General features: G+C 42.7%; 3 protein-coding genes across 3 annotated transcripts; all 3 read right to left on the reverse strand.

Moving 5' to 3' along the window:
* On the reverse strand, positions 1,708–6,805 carry LOC8063333 (copper methylamine oxidase). Its single transcript, XM_021453576.1, has 11 exons — positions 6,640–6,805; positions 5,712–6,013; positions 5,157–5,269; positions 4,699–5,029; positions 4,389–4,604; positions 4,058–4,294; positions 3,635–3,820; positions 3,194–3,334; positions 2,482–2,750; positions 2,281–2,362; positions 1,708–2,017 (listed from the first exon to the last, which is right to left on the reverse strand). The coding sequence occupies exons 1-11, from the start codon at positions 6,803–6,805 to the stop codon at positions 1,955–1,957; spliced, it is 2,106 nt and encodes a 701-aa protein (XP_021309251.1). The 3' UTR covers positions 1,708–1,954.
* Positions 15,762–17,162, reverse strand: LOC8054989 (ornithine decarboxylase). The gene has a single exon (XM_021452175.1). It carries the CDS (start codon positions 17,160–17,162, stop codon positions 15,921–15,923), a length of 1,242 nt encoding a protein of 413 aa, XP_021307850.1. The 3' UTR covers positions 15,762–15,920.
* On the reverse strand, positions 22,746–24,559 carry LOC8054990 (ornithine decarboxylase). Its single transcript, XM_002462720.2, has 2 exons — positions 24,449–24,559; positions 22,746–24,178 (listed from the first exon to the last, which is right to left on the reverse strand). Exon 2 carries the CDS (start codon positions 24,116–24,118, stop codon positions 22,877–22,879), a length of 1,242 nt encoding a protein of 413 aa, XP_002462765.1. The 5' UTR covers positions 24,119–24,178; positions 24,449–24,559; the 3' UTR covers positions 22,746–22,876.

Consider the following 25,409-nt stretch of genomic DNA (forward strand, 5'->3'; position numbering starts at 1 on the left):
CAATGCCACCAGGCCGGAGGCGGAGGGGACGATGTGAGGAGTGCCACTCGGCCGGCGGCGTGAGAATGGAAGGAGCTTCGCGTAATCAAAGAGCCTATGGAGGCGGGTTTTGATCGCTTGGAAAGTTGGAATCGCATCCGCGTCTCTTCATGACAGCATCATAGTATTTTTTGGATTTAATTACGAAGGTGGTTGATCTGTTGGATGAGGGAAACTGTTTTGGCCGGCTGAACCCGACCTGAGCCCCATGTTGGATTTGGTCAGGTTGGGTAAAAGCTAACGACTCGCGTGCCCGACTTGACGGTCGCTGCGGATTGGAAATAATGACCCAAGCCCATGGTCATCATGTCTAGAGACGATGTGCTGGCCAAGCATCAAGGAAGGATTGAGGAATGTGGACTTCTGGCAATTAACCCCACTAAACAGCTATACATATATTCTTAGAGTCTTATATCTATATATTTATGGTACTCGAGTAAATCTTGTGGAGTACTCCCTCCGTCCACGAAAGAGTCAATTTTTTAGAGTTGTCCTAAGTCAAACTTTTTAAACTTTGACCAAATTTCTAGAAAAAAATGCTAAGATTTATAGTATCAAATTAGTATTATTAGATTCATCATAGAATATATTTTCATATAATGTGTATTTTATATTATAGATGCTGTTACTCTTTTCTATAAAGTTAGTCAAACTTTAAAAAGTTTGACTGGCACAGATCCTAGGAATTGATTCTTTCGGGGACGGAGGGAGTACATTGTGTACTCATGATTCTTGACTCATCATTTCAGATGTCAGAAAATAGAAACAAGGAGTTATGTTGTGGTGCGTGGCCACCGATGAAGAAGAGCAGTGCGTCGGTAGATGTGTTGTTGTTTATGGAGTTGTTTATTAGTCCTATATCTAGCTACGTGGTTGACATTACCTAGCTCGAGTAAATTTATGTGTATGTAATCATTTTAAAGAGTGAAATGCAACATGGGTCCTTAAACTTTTTTTTCTATATTATTGTTTGGGTCCATGGACTCTCATAGTAATCATCCGAGTCTTTCAAATTTTCAAGTGATTTGTTCTAAGTTAACTCTAGGTTCAATTATAGATCTGAATTCACTCACCGAAATGAATCACTTAAAAAGTTGAAGGATTCAAATGATAAATTTAAGGGTTCATAGACCCATATGAGAATGCCAGAAAAGTGTAATACATGGTTATTACTTATTACAATAAGTGGAGTGAAATCCATGAAGTTTTACTGAGTCCTTATTGTAATAACCATGTATTTCAAGCACTTTGGTTAGTAATCTTAGTCCCAATGCAATCTATGTGTGGATGTGAACGTTCTAAATCCTAATATTTGATCCTGAGTTGTAAAAGTAGTATAATCAGGATCCTTCGTGGGCACTCGAAAGATTACAACATTTATATTTTTCTCAAGTGGGTATCAGCTAGTGATCCACAAGATGATAGCAGGTGTAGTTGCCGTAGCATAAATTGTGTGGTTTTGCTACATTCACCTTGGCCATTGGACAAAGGTTCAACTCAATATTTGTTTCTCTCCCTTTGAGTTGTCCAACCCTGATTTTACTGTTTGTAATTGGTACAATTATGGACACTTGTTTGTGGGATGTCTAAGACCATGTTCTATGTGGTTGTGCATCTGTTGTGCATTAAGGCTGCAGCCTTACTTCGCTAATCTAAAGTAACTTCATGTAACATGAAGTTATTTATGCATAGTAATGTCATCACTCTCTAATTAAGAAAGTTAGAGGGGAGTACACTATTACAAAACAGCAAAAAATCCACAAGCTAAAACAAAAACCATTTATTTTGGTTCTATTGGATTGACACAAATATGGTACTAGACATATATAGATGCTATATGTTTGCTCGAGGAGTTGAGAAACTCAAAATTTGGAAATTAGCATGTCCCAAATAGCTTCAACTCAGCTCCATGACATCAAACACTCGAAGAGATGGGAGGCACGTCAATCGCAGGGGAACAATTGAAGAATCCATGCGGCTGCAGAAAAAAAATATAAATAGTCCTTAATCTCTGTGATGCCAAAAGCCAATGTGTGAGAGGCTATCGACAAGTCAAGAGAAGAATCCATTGATTCACCACAACAACAAACAATAAATCCTTCTAGTAGTAACCAAGAAGGATGATTAGGTTAGAGGGGAAACCCAACAAGAGAGCTAGAAGCAAAAGAAAAAATATAGAAATTGGAGAAACATTCATTGACACAATGCATATAAAAAAACTAAACATTTAAAAACTATTACTACAAGTGTGAAGCCGATGTGCTCAACTGGCATGACAGGCCAATCTTCTAGCCTTGGGATATGGGTGAGCCCGAACACGTACCTATAGATGTGGAATGCATTTATGAGAGTTGCAGAACCTAAATTTACAAGAGTTTGCAAATTTTTAGTGTATATGTGGTGAATAGTATTTGAGAAGATAATGTGAATGGAATAAAGTACCACAGAACAATATCAGTTTCCTCTAGAGATCTATCCTTCTTGACCCATGTAGGTAAACCCTCATCAATATGAGGATTCTGATTAGGGAAGTCTCCTCCAGGAAACATCTCATCACTCTTGTATGGTGTAACCCAAAGATTGTGCTTTAGAAACCCAGCTCTTCTTAAAAATTTTGCCTCGGGTAGAGCCATTGGTTTACAGTTTGAACCAGGCATGAGCTTGTAGCCAGTTAGTTTCCGGGTACGATTCACAGTTCTCGTGTTCCTTACCTGATAATCATCATGCAAAAACAAAGATCCAGATGAGAAATATTGGGATATTATATTTGGTAACCCAAAGTGTCAATATAAAAAATGTGCTTTGGCAATATTTTCCATCATTATTCATGAAAGTATTAGCTATGACATGTGCTCAATCATTGGAGAATCAAATCAAATATCATTGGAAGGGGGCTATGTCCAGAAGTATTTGCATTTTCATTATAGATATATGAATTCTAGGTAATTATTGAATTTAGAATTTCAAATATTATGATGAAGAGCAATTAACATGTTTCAGTTGTCATTGAATAATAGAAAAAGAATATTCGAGTATTTGAAGCACAATATATAACAATGGTATATGCTCTCAACTCCAGTAGATGATCAATAGTATCATAACATAATGTTGGTCAGAACAAGTGAAGGCAATGGCAACAAGCATGATCTCTTACAATCCAATGACGCTTAGATAAAGGGTCACAATCTCGCACTGCTTGTAGCTCAGACTTCAATAATTTCTCTTCAGCATAGAAGGCATTGTGATGCACATTATGTGGACCTGCACTTTCAACTTTAACATTAACCTCAACAACCTGTAGGACGAGAAAAGAATATGTGTCATACCATTGATCACCATTGTAAGTGGTGATGTAGTGTAGAGACATTTTTTGAAATGGGATTCTTCTTGAGCTTTTTTTATACAAGAGAGAACAATCTTCGTGCTCATTGATCAGTAGCAAAATGTATCCTTTTCAATAATTACTTCCTGATTAGTCTTTGTAATTAAGAACAAAGCGTATGCTTTTGCTTTCATGCTATTAGTTTAGTAGCAAAAGATATAATAGAATTTTAACTTAAATAAAAATACTATGCAATGAGATAATGCTTGCCACCTGATTATGAGGCTCATTTGGGTTGCAATCAACATCCATGTCCATACGGGCAACAAAGAAATGCTGGTGAATAGGCGCATAAAGACCGGTGGCAATTGTTGTGCCATATTTCCTTGACTCGCCAGGCATCAGTGCTCCCATGCTAAGAATCCCAGTAAGCTTTATTTCTGCTTCTATTTTGCCGTCCTACAACCATGTAAATCAGTAAGAAATCAAAATGCAAAAGCAAAGTACTATATAAAATCCTTGTAGCCTCAGTATCCAAAATAAAATTTCTTAATTTATCGCTTTGGAAACCTATAATTATCATGAAATTTATACATGCAAAACTGGTATTATATCATTCAAGACTTTGAAAAATTAATAAATTCATCTTGGAGGTCACTAATTGTTGCCTAAACAAAAGCTCTTTTGGATACTAGCCTGATAAAAGTGCCAGTAAAAGCCATATTCGTAGTTTGCAATTGTACAAATGAATGAGGCTGTGAGTCTTCTTGATCGCCTAACTTCTGCTAAACCAGTTCTCCAATCTTGGTGCTTCCAGAGAATTCCGTGGTCCTCCTCATGCAAACAAATACAATTCTTAATTATTTCCACACCACCATTAAAGTTCGTGAAATGCGCATCAAAATATTTTATGCAGCCCAAGCAGTCACAATCCTGTACAAAAAAGGTAAACAATATATACAGTCACATAAAAGCTAAGATGTTAAATAAAAGAATAATATAATGTGCCGACAAATGAACAAACGACCTTCTTAAGAGAATGAGCACATTTTCCAAGTCCATATTCTCCAGCATCGAATGCATTCTTGCGACAATGTGGTTCATTTGGATCTCCATATGGAACAACCATCTCAACAAAGCTTAGCCTATGTGCTATGGGTCGACGTCCAAGGCTACCATCATTATATGCAACAGAGTAGATAACCAAACCCTCTACGGGGGTGAAGCCAATACGAAAATTCCACTGGTCAACCCATTAAGTTCATGTCATTACTCTGAAGGGAATTTTTTTAATTAATACTATCATAGTAGGAATAAAAATCATAACAAGCATTTACCTTCTGCCATTCCACAAAATGGCCAGTAACATTGAAACTTGGGCCCTCAGGCTGATTGATAATAAGTGGTTTCACATCACTTCTGTCAACTCCACCTCTAGTTTCACCAGGAGTGTAGTTTCTCAAATGATCTGGTGGAGGGAGAGGAATCAACTTCCAATCTTCAAACTCTGTGACAACATTGTTCTGCATATCAACAACAATATGGATCCCTTCAACAGGGCGTGCGTAACCATTGTCCATGGGTCCACAATTCTCAGTTCTGCAAAATATTAAAGGCTTGCTAAGCCTGCGGCTGGGAGCATCAGATTTGCTATAGTAGCCAGCAAACCTGAAGATTTAGTAGCGAAGTTTATGATCCAACTTTCAATACTCATATAATTATAATTACCCTCAATGAAAGATGCAACGAAAGAGGAGGGTTACTTCTTCTTGTATTTTTTTTGTGAATAACTTACCACGCATCTACCATTACAAGTTCCATGTTATCTATGCCTCTTTTATTCATAGCTTCAATAAATGGTGGATAGCTTTTGACAATAGCTTCACATTCGGCATCCTCCATAACATCCTATCAAATATTTATCAACATTTTAGGCTTGATTTTAAAACATCAATGTCAGGCCTTAGAAAACTATTATGTCACTACTGGACTCGCATGCTTTGCCGAGGGCCAGAGACCCAGAAATCCTCGGCAAAGGCTTTGACGAGGGCTGCCTTTGGCAAAGACCTCTTTATTGGGCACTCGGCAAAGTCTGATGGGAGTGGCCACCATGACCCAACGGGCCTAATTTGCCGAGGGTCGTTCTTTGCTGAGGGCTCCTGGGGCTGGCCCTCGGCAAATAGTGTCTTTGCCGAGTGCCTAGGATTTGGCCCTCGGCAAAACCTCAGGTCCTTGGCAAAGCACGTGTTTCCAGTAGTGCTATTCCATGGGTGAATTAATGATACACATGAGATAGAATAACCATAAGCTAAGCAAGATTCCAAATGAACTAATTGTAGATAAAATATACCATTGCGGGCTGAACATCACGAACAACTTCAGATGATATCACATTGCATGTTTCATGTCCACCCTCGTTAGCAGCTGCATGCATTTCAGAGAGCTCCAGTATCCAAATACTGGTCTCATTTGAGAGCTTGTTGTAGACAACAAGCCTAGCCCTCCTAGGAGGCAAGATGCTTGGAACACCATCATAACCTTGCATTCGAGGGAGCACTGAAGGCTGGAAATGGTAGGCATCAGCTAGTGCCACAACATTCTTTTCAGGCTCCAGCAGCACGACTTCAACAAAACGCATACACTGTCTCTTTCCTGCATATGGAGTATTATTCAAGCTTTACCACCTAAGTTCTTTTCTCTATTGATAAAGCGAAGTCCTTATTTTTCAAGCTTTTAATGAGGAAGTAGCTGAAAACTTGTTGCCAAACCTTAGCAGATCTTGCAGCTGCTTTTACAGTTGCTACAGAAACTTCAATTTCAGCAGCAGATAGTGGGTCTAAAGGGTGGGCTCTGGTCATTGTTGTTATTCCTGCAATTTATTTTGTCCATCCAGTAGAATATTAGTTCACCACCATTAAATTAAGTTTGGAGGTCATATAGATAATTATGGAAAAGTTTATGATTAGAAAGATTTGAAACTTATTTAGAAGAAAATGCAGGTGCCATATAGATGCTTCCCCTCGATCGTGCTGCTGTAGTGCTGTTACGATCGAAAGGCAAGGTTGAACCAAACAGGTTGGATAGGGCTAAATGAGATGACGGCCCATTTTTTCAGAAGTGTTTGGTTTATTGAAAGGTTGGATAGGAAATTGAACCATAAGGAATATTTCCTTTACACATGCTATAGTTGCTAGATTGAGCCAACTTATCTTGTTCCCCGCCTGTTCTTCGCTGTCACCTGTATCCTTCTCTGCCTACTCGCCGGCGTCCCCGGCCGCCTGTTGCCCCCAGCGCCCCGCGGTCGCCGCGCCTCTCGACCCCAGCGCCCCCGGGGCTCCCCATGCATGGCTGCTGCATGCGCTCCGTGCACGCAGGTACTCTCGGGCTCTTGGCGAGGCCCTCTCTTTCCTGCATGCCCGTGCACTCGCGCCGCGCAGGGCTCATCTCTCGGCGTCCCTCCATTTCTTTAGAACGATTTTGACCCATGCATATATAGCTAGTGGGATGGTCCGTTCCGGCCCGGTTATCCCCAAAGGCCCAGACCAAACATTGATATATATACCACTTACATATATGTGACTTTGTCCTTGTCTCGCTACCAAACCAAATTGCTACCTGAAGTCCATTACAAGAAAGCTAGGCGTGGACCCTTCCATGCATATATGGAGGCATCAGGCATGCATGCATGATCTTACACAATAAGGTCTTGTTTAGATGTGAAATTTTTTGGATTTCGTTACTATAGCACTTCCGTTTGTTTGTGGCAAATATTGTCCAATCATAGACTAACTAGGGTCAAAAGACTCGTCTCGTGATTTATAGGCAAATTGTGTAATTAGTTATTTTTTCGTCTATAGTTAGTGCTTCATGCATGTGCCGCAAGATTCGATGTGATGGAGAATCTTGAAAACTTTTTAGATTTTGGTGGGAACTAAACAAGGCCTAAAAGGTTCAGGACCACGGGTCTTCATGGTAAGGCCTTGTTTATAGTTCAACCTAAAACCAAAAACTTTTCAAGATTCCTCGTCACATCAAATCTTACGGCACATGTGTAAAATATTAAATATAGTCAAAAATAAAAATTAATTACACAATTTGGCTGTAACTCGCGGAAATCTTTTAGGCCTAATTAGTCCATGATTGAACAATAATTGTTAAATAAAAACAAAATTATTATAGTACCCAAAACTAAAAAATTTTAGAAACTAAACAAGACCTAAGATCACGAGTTCAACAACTTTATTTTTGACTTTGAGTATGAAGGGATTATATACCTTCGGAGCCGGTCTTCATGGTGGTGGGCAGGACGTACGCTATCTCCCTCTCCTCCGCAGGCCGACGTGACCACGCGTTCAGGTTCAGCGCTCACAGCAGCTGTGGTCTAGCACATGCACAGCGGCTTTGGAATTGGGAGAGAAGTCGAAGAAGGAAGGTAAGCGCGCGTGTGGGTGAGTAGAGACTGGGCTATGTAGCTTAAGCTGATGGGGTAGACGCGGGTGGGGTGTCGATCAACTCGATCATGTCAATTTATAGAAGAGGAAGGAAATGGTGACAATATAATTTCTTTTGAGAAAATAAACACAACATCTAGAAGACTAGGACAAGCTAGCTTTAGGGACGCTTTAGTTTAGAGAAAGAAAAGAAAAAAAAGAAAGCAATTATAGCTATTGGCGGTGGATATCCATCCAATGGCCACGTCCAAATATTTACCCATCTCATTTGGATATAGGGTATGATATCCGAGAAGTGGCTCCTCACCCGTGGTCCTAGCCCTCAGTGACTCACAGGAGTACTCAGAGGGTGACTTGGAAGTGCTCCTCGTTCGTAGTGGGCATTGTGTCCTTAGTAACTCGGAGGAGTACTCCGAGGGCGACTTCGAGATGCTGCATGCGCGCGGGTTGGCCCCTCGGAGGAGTACTCCGAGGGCGACTCCGAGATGCTGCATGCGCGCGGGTTGGCCCCTCGGAGGAGTACTCCGAGGGCGACTCCGAGATGCTGCGCGTGGGTTGGCCCCTCGGAGGAGTACTCTGAGGGCGACTCCAAGATGTTGTGCGCAGGTTGGCCCCCATCCACAAATGCTTTATCGCGTCGATGGTCCTTGTGTATGGGCGAATGCTTTGCCGCCTGTGCCATGGGGGGTGAGTTGTTGTCGCCGCGCGCCTTGGTATGGAGCTACTCCTCACCTGTGGTCATGAGGGCCCTCAGTGACTTAGAGGAGTTGGTTGCCGCGCGCGGGTCGGTCATGTTTTCTAGGGGATGCTTTGCCGCCGAGGGGTTTTCGGTGGATACTTTACCACCAAGGTCGTCGTCTCTTCTTGCAGATGCTTTGTTGTTGAGGTTGCTTGAACAGATGCTTTGTTGTCTGGAGGGTTTTCATCTACCGCTACACTTCACTGCTGGCTACCAACATGTTGAGTTATTTTGTATTAGGTTCAGTTACATGGGATTGTCATGTGGAGGGTCCCCCACCTCATGTTTATTGCTTTTGTTTGTGTGGTGGACTTCGTTGGTAATCCATAGATTACTTGCAAATTCATTGTTTCAGTTACTTTGCCATTCCGTCGGCTCTTCTGCGTGAAGTCGCGGTCTCGAAAAATATCTGAGAAGTGGTTTGTTTTAACGTTAGGTTCCAACATGCACTAGTACACAATTGATTTTTGCTGACGGTCGCTATTTTTTTTACTGGCGATTCATAATGTGTAGACGCCGTTAGAAATAAAACTGTGGGTCTAAGCTATGAACTGCCATTGTAAATTTATTTTTACGGATTGTTTTCTTAAGTTTGGCGCAAGTAAAAATACATTATTTCTACTTATGATAGCCTTAAGAAAACAACCACTAAAAATGCATTTTTACTAGGTTTTTTAACCGAACGCCACTACAGATAATTTAAAATATTTTTATGAGTTTTTAAATGATGTGGGACGGAAAATAGTCTGAACAAAATTTGTAACATTTGAAAAGATCTACAACTTAACTTTGTAGTTGACATCCTTCTCATTTAAAACCATTTAGGGCACAAAAATTATGTTTTAAGATTAATAATTTAAAATTTATATTTTTTGAATTTTTTAAATGGCCTCGGATAGAAAAATAGTTAAAAGCAAAGTTATATACCTCGATGGGATCTAAAACTTTGTAGTTAAAATCTTTTCATTTTAATCCATTTAGGGCTTTAAATCTTTATTTTAAAATTTGCATGAGTGAATAATGCTCCTACACAGAGTTTAATGGAGGCAGAAAAAACAGATTAAAGAAGGTGGGCATTGCAACCGCCTCCAATCAAAATCATCCATTAATGGAGATTTAATGGAAAAAAAAACCCCATGGATAGGCCCGCAGAGCCCATCCAGGGGCTGCCTCCATTGCAGCTTGCCAGATCTGGCATCGTGGGTTCCTCCTCGTTAGATCCACCGTTGGGAGCCAAGCGTCATCGTGGCCCTAGGGCCAAGAGTCGCCGCGGTGCTCCTCCTCGCCAGATGTGCCGCCAGGAACTCCTCTTGGCCATGGCCTCGCGTCGCTCGCCAAGTGCCATCATGGCCCCACGCCGAGGGCCGAGGGCCAAGCACTGCTATGGACCAGCGCCGCTCGCCTAGTGCCGAGGCAGCCCCATGTTGCTCGCTTCATGCCGCCACGAGCGCCTCGCACGGCCACGGGTGCCTTGCACTGCCGCGGCATCCTAGCACCGCCGGATCTGAGCAGAGATAGAGTGAGTGAGTGGGAGAGGGTGAGAGATCTATACGAGGAAGGGAGGGAGAGAGAGAGAGAGAGAGAGAGAGAGAGAGGGAGGATGAGTCAGAGAGACTGGCCGAGGAGTGAGAAGGATGCCCCAAACTCTAAGTTCATATATATATATATATATATATATATATATATATATATAAAACATCCAGCTCGACTGGGCTTATTGGTCCCCAGCCTTTTTAGGCGACGAACATTATAGTACACCCACCTCTGAATATAGATTTACGGAGACAAGTGCTTTAAGACAACCGCCTAAAAATAGACCCTTTTTTGAGTCGGTTGTTTTAAAGCGCTCGCCTTCTTAAATCGATTTTAGGTGCCATTGGGTTATAATAACTGCCTCGATCTTAGGAGGCGATTGTCTCTGTTAAACACTAACCGAGACGACCGTTCAAGATGGGGGTTTGACCGAAAATAATAGAGGCAGGCAAAAAGGATGACACCACCTAAAAGAAATCTTATATTAGTGTACCAAGGGAATATATTTCTTCTATTTAGCCACAAGGGAGTTTAGGGTCCAATTGTAAGAGGAGTAACACGTGAGACTTGATGTGTTTAGTTCAATTGGGGTCACATGCATGGATTTCTTGTGAAAAGGAAAGTAAATGGTTAGAACTGTGTGTGGTTGCCTCGTGCGAGCCTCCTTGGATATTTTTTTTTTGCTATTTTGAAGTCTGATTTGCAATTTTAGAAAAATATTTGTAGTGTAGTTGATTTAAGTGGTGATTTTCTAGTGTAAATATTTATTGTGGCAGTTCTTTAGAAGACGCTCGTGAAGTTCATGACTTTTAGTGCCTTTCGCCCTGACGGTTGGTAAAATCGTCAGTAAAAATAAGTTTAGAACCACAAGTACTAATGGTATGTGTATTAGTCAACTCTAAATCTATACAAAGTGAGTACATACTACTATATTAAATCATATGCAATAAACTTTAGTTACTTTTAAAAAATGTTTTAAAGTGTGAATCGACATTTTTAAACCTAGGGCTCACTTTCAACGGAAATGCTACTTCTTTTCACCACGGACGAACCACGGAGTAACTAAGCTTAAAAGATTCATCTTACGATTTATATGTAAACTGTATAATTAGTTTTTATTTTCATTTCTATTTAATATTATATATATATGTCGTAAGATTCGATGTGATGAGAAATCTTAGCCCTTGTTTAGTTCCCAAAATTTTTCAGATTCCCTGTCACATCAAATCTTAAGACGCATGCATGGAGTATTAAATATAAACGAAAATAAAAACTAATTACACAGTCTGGTCGAAATTGACGAGACGAATCTTTTGAGCCTAATTAGTTTATAATTGAACAATATTTGTCAAAAATGCTACTATTCTTATTTTGTAAAAAATTTTAAAACTAAACAAGGCCTTAAACAACAACCCAATGTAAGGGCTGCTGTCCTACTGTCTTAGGCCTCGGAAATCAAAGGGCCCACGCATAGGTATGAACAGTAGTACTAATAATAGGATAATGTAGATACGTTGGCCCTCATGACTGTGAAGGAAGACAAATCACACTACGAATCCATCATGGCCTGATCGTAGATCCATTAGGCCAGTGTCAGTGGAGGTTTCATCAGGATGTCATGCACATTTATTAGAGCGTCATGTCAGTAAAATTGTACTTTTGTATGAAACGAAGAGAAGAGAGAAGGAAGTAGTTTCACCATGGTGAAACTCTGCTGGCGTTGTTTCCCACGCGGTGAAACAGGATGAAATCCCTACTGAGGACTAAATCGTTTCACCATCTTGCATGTGATCCAATCATTTTGCAGTAATTAAATGCTTTGCCCAGCCTAGGAAACATCAAGGTGAAACTCATGCATTGTGGAGTTTGTTTCATTGTTCGTTTTATTGATGCTCTGTCAGCAGATTTGTTTTGGAAACAGTGCATTGAAACGGGCCATTGAGACTGGCCTTAGACGACGACACGAGTCTGGTTTAAAAAGTTATAATTGAAAATATTATTTGTTGATTTATTATAAAAAAATACTAATGATTGATAGAAAAAATATGTCATATAAAACAAGTGAATGGAGCTAGACAATAGTGTATATGACCTGTCACGTTCTTGCTTACTAGTATTGTTTTGTCACCAGACCTGTCGCGTTCATGCTAAAAAAAAACCTAACAAGCTTATTAATAGACAACATTATTATGCATTGAGAAAATAAGAAATGATCGTTGAATGAGATTTATATTAATATCATTATCAATGACTTCGTATAGGAATGCTAGAAGAATTTTTTTAAGATAATTATATGTATATGAATTATTTTATAGAAATATTTCTTCTACATGCAGTTAATATTGAAAAAGAATTATAGGCCTGTACGGGTAGGCACCCTACCTTACTTGACGAACGAGGAGTTGAGTCCGGGCAGTAAGGTCCCGTTTGATTGGCACCGATAAAATTTAACTCTCTTTATATTAAAAGTTTGGATATATGTATAGAATATTAAATCTAAACTATTTACGAAACTAAAATACACAGTAGAGAGTATATAAAACGAATGTTTTAAACTTAATTAGTTTATAATTAAATACTAATTATCAAATAAGATAAAAATATTATAGTATCGGTTAAACTTTTAACATCCTCAATCAAACCCTGAAACACGCCTCGAAGCAATTGAAGACTTCGGAAAGGGTCGAGGGTCGCTGCTCATGTAGTCGTGTGATCGTGATCGCTTGGGCCATTCCTGTAGTCGTCTAAAGGCACTCACAATGCAAGACTTTATCACAAAGTTCAAGACAATTAATTACATATTATTTATAATATTTTACTGATGTGGCGGCTTATTTATTGAAGAAAGAGGTAGAAAAATAAGACTCCAAGTCTTATTTAGACTCTAAGTCCATATTGTTTGAGGTAATAAATAACTTTAGACTCTAGATAGAGTCTGCATTGTGAGTGCCCTAATCGATCTAACGATCAGGCCATGATGCATTCGTAGTGGTATTTTTTCTTCCTTCCAGTCAGTCCTGCTGTTCTGGGCCATACGTATCTACATTATCCTACTTTTAAGTACCACCGTACATACTTATACGTGGGCCCTTTGATTTCCGGGGCCTAGGACAATAGGCCGGCAGCCCCGCCCCAAAGGACGCGCGCGTCCGGTCCCGTTCGTCGTCACGTCCGCCGATGGGGCTGCACGTGCATGTACGGACGTTCTAGGAAAGAGGAAAAAGGAAAAAAGAACATGAAAAACATAGGCTGAGAGGAAAAACGGACACGAAAAAAAAATAGAGGTGCCCGGACATTGGATGGATGACATGTACTCCCTCCGTCCTAAATTATAAGTTATTCTAAGAATTTTGAAGAGTCAAACTTTTCTAACTTTAACTAAATTTATATTATAAAATAATTATTATTATGATAACAACTAAGTATCATCTTCATTAATTATATTTTCATAATATACTCACTTTACGTTATAAATCTTAGTATTTTTCTCTGTAAGTTTGGTCAAATATGAAAATACTTTAACTCTCAAGATTCTTGAAATGACTTACAATTTAGGATGAGGGAGTAAGTTAGTTTTGGCAATAATATGACAACGAATAGTTAAGATTGTATCAAGTCGGCGTGAACTTGTAATTCAATGTGCTAGTCTCAATGTATGTTCTATGAGAGTGTCATGCATAATAAATAGAGCGTCACATAAGCAAAATTGCTGACTTGAGGTCTTATTTTTTTCAACTTTTTTTCAATAAATATGTTACCACATTAGCAAAATACCATAAATAATATATAATTAATTGTCTTAGACTTTATGATAGAGTCTTGCATTGTGAGTGTCCTATGTCCAATAATCATGCTAGGAGGCCTCTCTCGATTTTCCACCTCGTGCCATTATCGGGGAGATTGGGCTAGTGCATACTGTACAATATGCTAAAGACTGGATAACAAGCAACTTAAGTTCTAGTATCATAGTTTGAATAGTTGGACTATCGACCAAACAACTTATAATAATACAAGTTTTGTTTTAAATTAAAATTATATTAATAACCCGCTCAAAAAAATATATTAATAACGTGAGGATGGGAATATTTCTTTCTCAGTAAAAGGCTAGAAGTTCAAAGTCTACTATATTGCAATGATCGCCAATCTCAAGATATAATCTCGGAATCATGTACTAGCTTTGCGACGCTTCGCTGCTAGTTCATAAATAATAGTCTTTCTGTCAAAAAAAAGTCTACTATGTTGCTTTTATTCTTTGTTTTCATTGTTAGTATATTATTCATGTGCCAGTTTTTATTTTTCGCATTCACATGAACAGGTTTGCAACGGGAGAAAAAAAGAATGAAATCGGCAAAAAGAAGATATCTGAATAGAAAAAGAAATTAAAAAAGAAATTGTTCCTTTAAGCTTATCAATCAAATCTACTAGCCATTTAATAATGTTTTTCTTTTACTGGATGGTACTGGTACTCTGTGCAAGATGGCCGACGACTCACAGATGGTACCATGTGCGTGATGGACAACTCTCTCTTGCTCCTAACGGAAATTGGAACGTTCACGTGGAAAATAACAGAGAAAAAACAAAAAAAACAAAAAAAGAACCAAAACTAATACTAATTTCTATTGTTTTTCTTTTCTAGGATTCATATTCAACTTACTCAGGATTGAGAAATCTATTTGGAAAAGGATTCCTAGCTGTCGAGGTTTACCTCAAGAAATTATGCCAAGCCATTACCATATAGGGTTGTAGACATATGAATATAAACAACTTCTACATTCATGGAGTTAGTTAGGGAGAGGCGGACAAAAAAAGGCTAAAATTTTGGCTAGATTAGATTAGATTAGATATAAATATAAAAAATAAGATACGATTTTGTCTAATGTCTACCTGTATCTTTTCTATTCGAATTATGATTCCTATTAAACTTATTCAGGATCAGAAGGATCTATTTGGATTAGGATTTGTAACTATCTAGGTTACCTTAAGAGCTAGTATCCAATATATTATATAAAATAGGAGAGTTGTAGAGAGACGAACGAAGATAATTTCCAATTCACACAGTTAGTTATAAGAAATGGACAAAAAATAAAAGGGAAATTATGGCTCATTAATGTTAGGTATATAGAATAGAGATAAAGATAGATATAACAAATATAATATAGGTATACCCCTCTATCTCAAAATAGATGACCTCATTATATGATTCAAATTTTTTCCTAAAACTAGCGCATGTGTTCATTTGTTACAATGAAATTCAATACATATAGAAATTGTACTCTGTATCATTGCTACACGTGAGCATTGTAACTTGTATAAGTGTGGGTCATGAGTCCAAGTTACATATGAGATATGAGCACAACCTAATACTTATCGGAGTAGGATTCTTTATCTATCATCTCTAGACGTGAGTTCTTCTAACTTGTATGAGTATGAGTCTTAAGTTTATATCATATACGAGATAAATGTAGGGTGTGGGTGCAGTTTGAGAAATAAAAAATGTGGTTTCATGTCAAAATATAGAGAAAGATGGACAAAAAATGAGGATAAAATTTTGGCTCTATATTATAGATATAGATATAGATAAAGATATAGATATAAATATAAATATAAATATTTATCCTTCTCATTCCTCGATACAACTTTCTCTCCTAATATATCCTTTTTTCCTCAAATAATACATTCTAAAACGTCATATATTAAGGTGGACAGAAAGGTAAAGTGCAGCTTCCATATTATATCATCATTTCGACGTACGTCATCGATGTTTATCAATTGTGTTTGCCAGCTATTCAGTATTATTTTCATGGCCTATCAGCCAAACAAACAAGACGGTTCTTGCTTAGTTGGAGTAGGCCACGTAGATCTTTATCTCCGACGTGTCGAAACCGTTGAACTTGGAGCCGGCAGCTGTGCTGTAGGCGCCCATATTGTCAAAGATGAGCCAGTCGCCCACACTTACCTCCGGCAGCTGGTAATCGGTCACCATCCTGTCTTGCGAGTCGCACGTCGGCCCGAAAACTGTAGACGTGTGCGTCTTCTCGCCGGGGCGCGGGCTGCCCAGCGGTCTCGGACGCGGATCGTACTGGTCCATGAGTATGCAGTTCAGCGAGCCGTAGAGCCCATCGTCGATCCAATACTCGCGCACCTCCCCGCGCGTGCGCTTCCCGATGACGCGCGCGGCGAGCGTGAACGCTGTCTCGGCGAAGTACCGCCCGGGCTCGCCGATCACCTCCACGCTCGGCAGGTCGCCGAAGTAATGCAGGAGCGCGTCGTTGACGACCGCCGCCGCTTCGCCGAACGTCGTAGCACCCGCCGTGAATCCGCCTCCGATGTCGAGGACGCGCATGGGGGGCATGCCGAGGGCGACGGCCTCGTCGAACGCCGCGCGCGCGGCCTCGATGGCCCCGCGGTACACGTCCACGCGGGACACGCCACTCCCGACGTGGAAGGAGACGCCGACCACGTTGATCCCCGCGCGCTGGGCGGCGCGCAGGAGCGGCACCACCTCATCGGCGTGCGCGCCGTACTTGGTCCCCAGATTGTACTTGGCCTCGGCGCCGTCGGGGCCCTTGAGGCGGAGCAGGAGCTCGCACTTGGGGTGGCAGCGCCTGACCTTGGCCACCTCCTCCTCGGAGTCGTAGGTGGCGAGGTTGACGCCGACCTCCGCGGCGTACTCGAGGTGTGGCTCGGGCTTGCAGGGGTTGGCGTAGACGATGCTGCTGGGCTGAACGCCGAGCCGGAGCACGGCCTCGACCTCGGCGCGGCTGGCGCAGTCGAATCCCGCGCCGAGAGCGGCGAGCGCGCCCAGAATCGCCGGCTCGGGGTTGCACTTGACGGCGTAGTAGGGGCGCACGTCGGGGAGCGCGCGGCGCCACGCCGCAATGAGGTCTAGCACCTTGTTGAGGTCCAACGCATGGAAGGCGCTCCGCTGGGCGGGGATGGACGTGGCGACGATGGAACGGATGATTCCGGTGACGGCGTCCTTCTCTGCCTTGAGCGCGCCGCGGGTGAACGAGACCAGCTTCTTGTCCTTGACGCCGGGGGCCAACAGCACGGACTGCATGGGGGTGCCTCCACCCATGCTGCTGACGATGAGGAATTGGCAAACACTCCTCGCCGGTCGAGCAAAGTGAGCGTTGCTTTTAACTAAAATCCAAATACAGAGATGAAACAGGTGGCACACAGTTAGTTCCTCGTAACCCAGGGTGGTGGGAAATTTTGATGCATTTGCACTCAAAAACACGGTGTGAAATTTGGACGCATGCACGCAAGGATGTATGGAGAAAAACGTGGTATGAAATTTCGACACAGGCACACAGTACATTAGGAAGGGTCTGAGCATTCAGTAAAATTTTACATTTTAGTGACCTCATAGGACGTCGTTAAGGTACGTTGTATCGAACAATTTCTCTATCGTAATATAAAGATGCACAATTTTTTTGTGTAATCAAGAAAAAAAATGTATCAAGAAAACATAATGGTGTAAATCTTGCAATGCGCTTCATGTCTTGCCAAGTAACTCACCAATAAGTGTGACAACCGATGGCAAGCAAGCAAGGAGAGGAATCGATTGAAGATGACTTGGTGAACACCACTATTGGTTTACTCGGCGGGAGTGTGCTCTGTAGTTGTTCCTTTATAGCACGCGAGGGGAGTAGTGTTCAACGAGAGCTGGGACGACGCGCGTTCCACGCCTCTCCACCGAGGAGTGGCATGGGTTAGAGTAGGCAGAGGGGGGGGGGGGGGGGGGGGGGGGGGGGGGGGGGGGAGGGGGGCAGCGTGGCAGCGTCCGTGTCCGCGAGACCGCGAGCGAGGCGTGGGTTGGTTGCATTGGTGCCGCGGCTGCAAGGTCAGATCAGTTATTCAGTTTGCACAGCAGTGCAGCACACAAGACTAGTGCGTCCATGGCCGCGATGCCGCGCGCTGCTGGTGCACAGGCGGCCTGACCGCGCTGGCCGTGGATCGTGTGGCGGCCGCGCACACGGCACACGGCGAGTGCGTGTGCATGTAGTCACGCGATGCCGCGCGCGCGGACGCAGGGGGGCATGGCATGCATGGTGTATGTGCATGTAGTCAAAATATGATAAGTACATGTATAGTGGTCCTAGTTCCATTCTAGTGAACGTTCATTAGAAATTAATCTAGCGAACGATCCAGTTAGCGTCTTCCACTCCGCTGACGTCCGACTGACGTCATCTAAAAAATACAAATCATTTATTTTAAATTGCTATAACTTCCAAATGGTTTATCCAATTTTTATTCCGTCTACACCATTGTATTCTTCACGACGAGACGAACCAAACTAGATCCCACTTACATATATTTTGAAGATTTTTTTCATGTAGAAATTTATATGTGTTAAATTAACATATAACTTTACAACTTATGCACATAAATTGTATTGATTAACTTATATACACAAGTTGCATGGAATAACTTATGTACACAAGTTGGCTTTCATGACTTTTTATGTTTGTAAGTTTTGATATAAGTTATAAGTTAATTCGTTTCTTTGTGTGTTAATAATTTTTGTGTTTGCAAGTTTTGTCATAAGCTATAACTTAGTTCATTCATTTGTGTGTAATACCTTTTTTTTAAATAAAATGTGTTTCATAACTCTTGCGTTTTCAAGGTTTTGTATAAGTTATAAGTTATACATTTTAAGTTATATATTCTAAGTTATATATTCTAAGTTATATCTGATTATTTGGTACACATAAGCTATTACATGTAAATGGTGTATTCTAAGTTATATGTTCTAAATTATATATCCTAAGTTAGTACATATAAGTTATTTGTAGAAGAAAATTCTTTGAAACATATCTAAGTGGGGTCTAATTTTTTTTTGTCGCATCATGTAGAACACACTGGTGCAGACGAAATTAAAAATGGACACACCGTTTTTAAGTTATAGCATTTTTAAAAAATATTTTACTTTTGTGGGTTATGTCAGTGCTGACATCATAGCTAGAGAATAAGAACGAAGCGAGAGAAGCAATGAGGATGCACGGGATGGGTATTTCCTAAAAGAGAAAGAGGTGAGATTTTTTTCCGAAAATGAAAAGTTTAATTGGTCGAAAAATCGTTCGCTTGATTTAGTTTGACTGATCGTTCGCCAATTAGTGGCGTCGTATAGTGGTAAAGCTAGAGAAAATTGGAAAGAGTTTCACTTGCCTTGTGTCTTGTGAGCATGGAATTTTAGTCATTATAACTAATTTTTCAATTTTTGGATGCATTTGCACCTCCGAAGTCCGAAGCACACTATGGTCTCACCCCGTACACACATATACCTTATCGGAAGATAGAATTCAAGATAGTAGGCTAGGTATGTAACAGACGACAACTCAATCCCTGAATGTTTTCTGGCAGTGGGATAAGCTGAGTGAACATACTGCGAGCACCTGTGGACACTATTTTTCCATGTCCCTCTTTTCTTTTCTGTCCGTGTGGTACCCTCTGAAGTCATCCTTCATTGCCACCACTTTTATCATCATAAGTCCTTTGTCCTCTCTAATTATTATAAAAACAAAAATCCTGGAACAAAAAATATGAAGAAAAGTTATTGAAACATTACATAGAAATATAAATTTGGGAACATAAATCATAAACATAAGTTAGAAAGAAAAGTTATGAACAAAGGTTTTTATACCAAAGAATTATGGACAAGTTACTGGAGCAAAACTTAGCAACAAAATTTAGAATAAAGGTTATGAGACAAAAGTTAGGAAAATAAATTGTTGAAATAAAAGCAATGAACAAATTGTAGGAGAAAATTTCAAGAACAAAAGTTATGAACAAGTGGATTTGTATCACAAATTAATACACGAAAAATCTAGAACAAATTTCAGAAACAAAAAATTGAACAAAAAAATGGAAATAAAATACTAAAAAGAGAGGAAAACTTAAGGGCTAACTATTGTTGGGCAAGCCACTGCCACTTCTTCACTGCTTCCAACCACCCCACTGGGACTTCTCTCGCGGTTGTCAAAGGAGAAAAGGGAACACCAGGAGTTAAGAAAAACTCAATGGACCTCCCAACACCTACTCGTGCATGATAAAGAGGAGCTTTGGCGAAACTCTAGCTCACTCGCGGTGCCACCTTCTTCCCCCCCACCCCCCACCCCCTCGCTGTCGCCATGGCTGTCGCTGCCACCCTACCTTGGTCTGGCCGCCTCCACCGCCATCAGGGCCCCTAAACTACCCCCAACTTCCCCAACGCCTAACCAACCTTCCCCAAACCTCTTTCCTTCTAAGGCCACTAAAGTTTGAGAAGATGAGAGGGAGAACTCGCTAGAACCCGAAGGAGCAGATCCAGAACGAGGAGAGGAGGCCTACGTTGTTGGCGCCTGAACCTACCGCCACTGACAGAGGGAAGAGAGTGAGACACCACGTGGGGAGGTGGTGGGGTGTGGGCACGGGGAGGAGGTCGCCAGGGAGAGAGAATGAGGTGGGCGAAGAAGGAGACGAGGAGGATGACTGAGATAGAGAGGTGGGACACGGTCATGCGGGTGTGAGAGCAAGTGTGTGTACGAGTGGATTATAAGGCTATGTGTTTTTACCTCCCCACGGGTCGTAAGGAAGTCTTTACCTGTCTACCCAACAACTATGTGTTTTTAGCATTTCAACACATGAATCTTTGTTAGCCATAGGATAAAGATCCAACAGCCTCCAGCTTTCTTCTACCTCCAGCCTTCTTCTTCTCGAGTCACAGATTATAGGTCATAAGAAATATTTTTTTCTATAGAAGGACAGATCACATTTTTTTATCATAGATCATAAGAAATATTTTTTATAGAAGACAGATCACAATTTTTTCTATACAAGCACAATCACAAATCATAAATCAGAAGGAGGAGAGGCCTACTCGGTGGTGTCACCACCATGGCCGGTGCGGGCGCAGGTGCGAGGGCGCGGTCGCCGAACGCCGTCGGGGGCCACGCTGAGGAGGCGCGTCGGGGAAGGAGGCACGGGCACAATGGCGGGGGCACACATCGAGGGTGGGGCAGGCGTCGGGAGGAAGGGAGGGGAGGAAGAGGAAGAGAGTGAGGGAGGAATAAGATGTGGGTCCTAAAGTTACATACACAAAAAAATCATGTGTTGAAATGCTAAAAAACATATGGATGTTGTTTAGTATTTCTTTCAAAATAAAATAAAATAAAAAACAGATTTTATCGTGGTGTGGACAGTGGGTTCTAATTAAAAAAATACAGGGTCTAAGCATAAGAAAACAGGACTAAAAAAGAAGGATGTTGAGCTAAAGTTGAACGGGCGGGTTGATTTTCAGGAAAGGGAGTTTTTTATTTGCGAAAATAGTGGGGACGGGATACGTCTGCCGAGGTGGCACCGACGTGGCACCACGAGGCGTTGCGTGGTTGGCTACCGCCATGGACGCGAGGCGTGAACCATGCCCCCATGGACCAGGAGATTTCCGAAGTTGTATCTTCTAATCTGCACCGCCCACAGCAAGATCAACGACACTCAGTGCACGAGGGCGAGGAGGTCGCTGGGGCGGTGCTCTCTATGGTGGCGTGGCATGGCTAGGGGAGCGGAAGCTTGTAGGCGAAGTGCCAAAATAGCAAATTCGGCCAACAGGACCAAAACCGACCACACAGTAGGAGGCCTCGGTGAACTCAAGGCCTGTTTAGTTCCGAAAAGATTTTGGATTTCGGTACTGTAACACTTTCGTTTGTTTGTGACAAATATTATCCAATTATAGAATAACTAGCATCAAAAGATTCGTCTCGCGATTTCCAGTTAAACTGTGTAATTAATTTTTGCTTTCGTCTATATTTAATGTTTCATGCATGTGCCGCAAGATTCGATGTGACGGGGAATTTTGAAAACTTTTTGCTTTTTGTGGTGAACTAAACAAGGCCTCAACAGAAAAGTTGGCGACGGTGCAGAGCTCATCGAGTTGGTGTACTCGGCTCGTGCCACCTGTGCCCGCGTGAGGCGTGGAGTGTGTATATGATATCTATGTTGGTCGAATTTATTAAGTTTGACTAAATTTATATAAAATATTAATAATTTAAATCTTCAAATAAGTTTGATCGGCTTACAAAAAGCTATAATATAGAAAATCGAGGGAATTCTCACATTGTATTCAATCAACGGAAATACCAGTTCTTGATATGTTGACAGATAACTTCTTGCCGACTTAATAAGAGATTAGAATTACAAATTTTTATGGATTTTCAAATGATGTCAAAACACTTCATATTTAACCGTGCAATAAACGGATAGTGTCAAAATTAATGTTATATTATATTTACGGGCAAATACGTCTGTGTATTGTAATAGGAGAAAAAATTTCTTAAGAGTATATTTTAATTTAATACATTTGTAATAAGTATATTTTAATTTGATACATATTTTATAGGTTTTCAACATTAACTTAAATTATGGATGTCATAATTATCATAAAATAATACTGTAAAACGTCAATTAATAAATTATAGGCCTTAAATTTTATAGATAAGAAAAAATGAATATACATGTAGCATTTTCCGTTCTCGTTTTCTATGGACGTACGGTAGTTTTATTTTCTTTCATGGCAAGCCACGGACATGTTTGCTAATATTGTATACATAAATATAAAATGATAAATATAAACGGAAATAAAAATTTCCGGCAATCGATGATACATGCCAACTCATATAGAACTAAGCAGTACATTGAAAGAACAACTTATGGAAAGACAATACCAATTCTGGTCAAGGAAAGGAAGGAAGGAAGGAAGGAAGGAAAGGAAGGAAGACGATATTAGTCCCGGCCCAACGTCGTCGGCGTTGGCACTCAGCTGGAGTAGGCTACGTAGATCTTTATGTCTGACGTCGCGTAGCCGTTGAAGTTGGAGCCGGCTCCGGTGGTGTAGGCGCCCATGTCGTCGAAGACGAGCCAGTCGCCCACGCTCATCTCTGGCAGCTGGTACCCGGTCACCACCGTGTCGAAAGAGTCGCACGTTGGTCCGAACACCGTGGAAGTGTAGGTTTTGTCGCCGGGGCGCGGGCTGGCTAGCGGCCTCGGTGTCGGCACGTAGTGGTCCATGATGACGCAGTTGAGCGAGCCGTAGAGGCCGTCGTCGATCCAGTACTCGCGCACCTCTCCACGCGTGCGCTTCCCGATGACGCGCGCGGCGAGCGTGAAGGCCGTCTCGGCGAAGTACCGCCCGGGCTCGCCGATCACCTCCACGCACGGCAGGTCGCCGAAGTGCTGCGCGAGCGCGTCGTTGATCACCGCCGCCGCGTCGTCGAAAGTGGGGCCGGACACGAACCCGCCGCCGATGTCGAGGACGCGCATGGGCGGCATCCCCAGGGCGGCGGCGGCGTCGAACGCGGCGCGCGCGGCCTGGATGGCCCCGCTGTACACGGCGAGGATGGACGCGCCGCTGCCGACGTGGAAGGAGACGCCGGCCACGCCGACCCCCGCGCGCTGCGCGGCGCGCAGGAGCGGCACGACCTCGTCGGCGTGCGCGCCGTACTTGGTGCCCAGGTCGACCCTGACGCCGCCGCCGTCGGGGCCCTTGAGGCGGAGCAGGAGCTCGCAGGCCGGGTGGCAGCGCCTGACCTTGGCCACCTCCTCCTCGGAGTCGTAGGTGGTGAGGTTGACGCCGACCTCCGCGGCGTACTCGAGGTGCGCCTCGGGCTTGCAGGGGTTGGCGTAGACGATGTCCCGGGGCTGGACGCCGAGCGCGAGCACGGCCTCGATCTCGGCGCGGCTGGCGCAGTCGAAGCCCGCGCCGAGCGCGGCGAGCGCGCCCAGGAGCGCCGGGTCCGGGTTGCACTTGACGGCGTAGCAGGGCCGCGCGTCGGGGAGCGCCCGGCGCCACGCGCGGAAGAGGTCGACGACCTTGGCGAGGTCGAGGACGTAGAAGGCGCTGCGCTGGGGCGGGCTGGTGGAGGCGAGGATGGAGTGGACGAGGCCGGACGCGACGTCCTGCTTGTTGCCCTTGTGGGCGTCGCTTTTGAACGCGAGCACCTTCCTGTCCCTGACGCCGGGCGCCGCCAGCACGGCCTGCACGGGGCTGCTTCCAACCATGGTGATGACGGCGGGCGCGATAAATGAGCAAGCTGCAGAGCTTGTCTGATGGAGAACTCCCTGAAAAACCAAGACATATACAAGGAGACAAACGGAGGAGAAAGTTAATTAGTAAACATGTTAACGTTGCAGCAGCTTCGTTTATTTCGTGACGTCTGGTTGTGTCATTATGCTGGGGTCACTTGCGTCTGTTAGTGTTAGAAAAACTCCATAACATGCAGCAACGCAATGCAAGCATCGGATGCTGAGTCGAGGACGCATGCAGTTTAGACTGCTTGTGTTTTGTTTGGCAGTTTATTCCATGGCTTTTGCTCAATGAATCGAACTCACCGAGAGAGGCGATGATGCTGATCGATCCAATGGATCTGGCAAGTGACGCCAAGCAAGCAAGCAAGCGTGAGGCGAGAAGGTCGTTTGGTGAGACGCGTCTCTTGGTGTGTGCGCGGCTTGCTCGGCATGAGCTGGGGCGCCCGGCCCTCTATAAGTCTATATAGGTCGCGCCGCGGGCGAGGTGCTCACGTTTTTGTTTTCTTGGAAAAACGGTGCTCACGTTTCATCAGTGGAGTCTGGAGTGGGTGACTGGAAGGGCGGGCGAATGTGGTTTGGTGCGGTGCCACGGCTGCCCCCGCTCAGAAGTCAGAATCGACCACACAACCACGTCGTACGCAGGCCCGGCCCTGGATGCGGGCAAGCGGGGCGGCCGCCCAGGGCCCCAGTTAGGTAGGGCCCCACCCCAAGATGCAGAGAATTCTGGCAATCTAGCGTCCGTGAGAAGCCACACACGCGCAAACACACGAACTCTGTCTCTGTGTCTCCGTGAGCCACAGACACACGCGCACAACACTGGCAATAGTTTCTCTCAAGGGGGTTCGATTTGAATGATCTAATTTCTCAGCTCAGTGTTCTACAATTCAGACCTTGTTTAGTTTCCAAAATTTTTCAAGATTCTCCATCACATCGAATCTTACGGCACATACATGAAGCATTAAATATAAATAAAAAAGATAACTAATTGCATAGTTTATCTGTAATTTGCGAGACGAATTTTTTGAGCCTAGTCAGTCTATGATTGGACAATAATTGTCAAATAAAAACGAAAGTGCTACAGTAGCGAAATGCAAAAAATTTCGCGAACTGAACAAGGCCTCACTGCCAGATACATCAATGAGAGGTATGAAGATTTTTGAGTTTGTTACAAAAGCTTATTGTTATCCTAATGTTTCCATTGCTTATCAGATCTTGTTTACTATGTCCGTGACCGTGGCATTAGTTGAAAGAAGCTTCTCAAAAC

Source organism: Sorghum bicolor, chromosome 2 (genome assembly GCF_000003195.3).
Source record: "Sorghum bicolor cultivar BTx623 chromosome 2, Sorghum_bicolor_NCBIv3, whole genome shotgun sequence".
NCBI classification, from domain to species: domain Eukaryota; kingdom Viridiplantae; phylum Streptophyta; class Magnoliopsida; order Poales; family Poaceae; genus Sorghum; species Sorghum bicolor.

Bases quoted from the DNA above. Each gene is read 5' to 3' on its own strand.
- LOC8054990 (XM_002462720.2), bottom strand. From the start codon at position 24,118: ATGGTTGGAAGCAGCCCCGTGCAGGCCGTGCTGGCGGCGCCCGGCGTC.
- LOC8063333 (XM_021453576.1), bottom strand. From the start codon at position 6,805: ATGAGCCCTGCGCGGCGCGAGTGCACGGGCATGCAGGAAAGAGAGGGC. The intron at 3,335-3,634 runs GTGGCAAGCATT...CTCGTCCTACAG, and splicing joins CAAATGAGCCTCATAATCAG to GTTGTTGAGGTTAATGTTAA. The intron at 2,018-2,280 runs GTAATAGTTTTT...TTTTTTCTGCAG, and splicing joins ACATCGGCTTCACACTTGTA to CCGCATGGATTCTTCAATTG.
- LOC8054989 (XM_021452175.1), bottom strand. From the start codon at position 17,162: ATGGGTGGAGGCACCCCCATGCAGTCCGTGCTGTTGGCCCCCGGCGTC.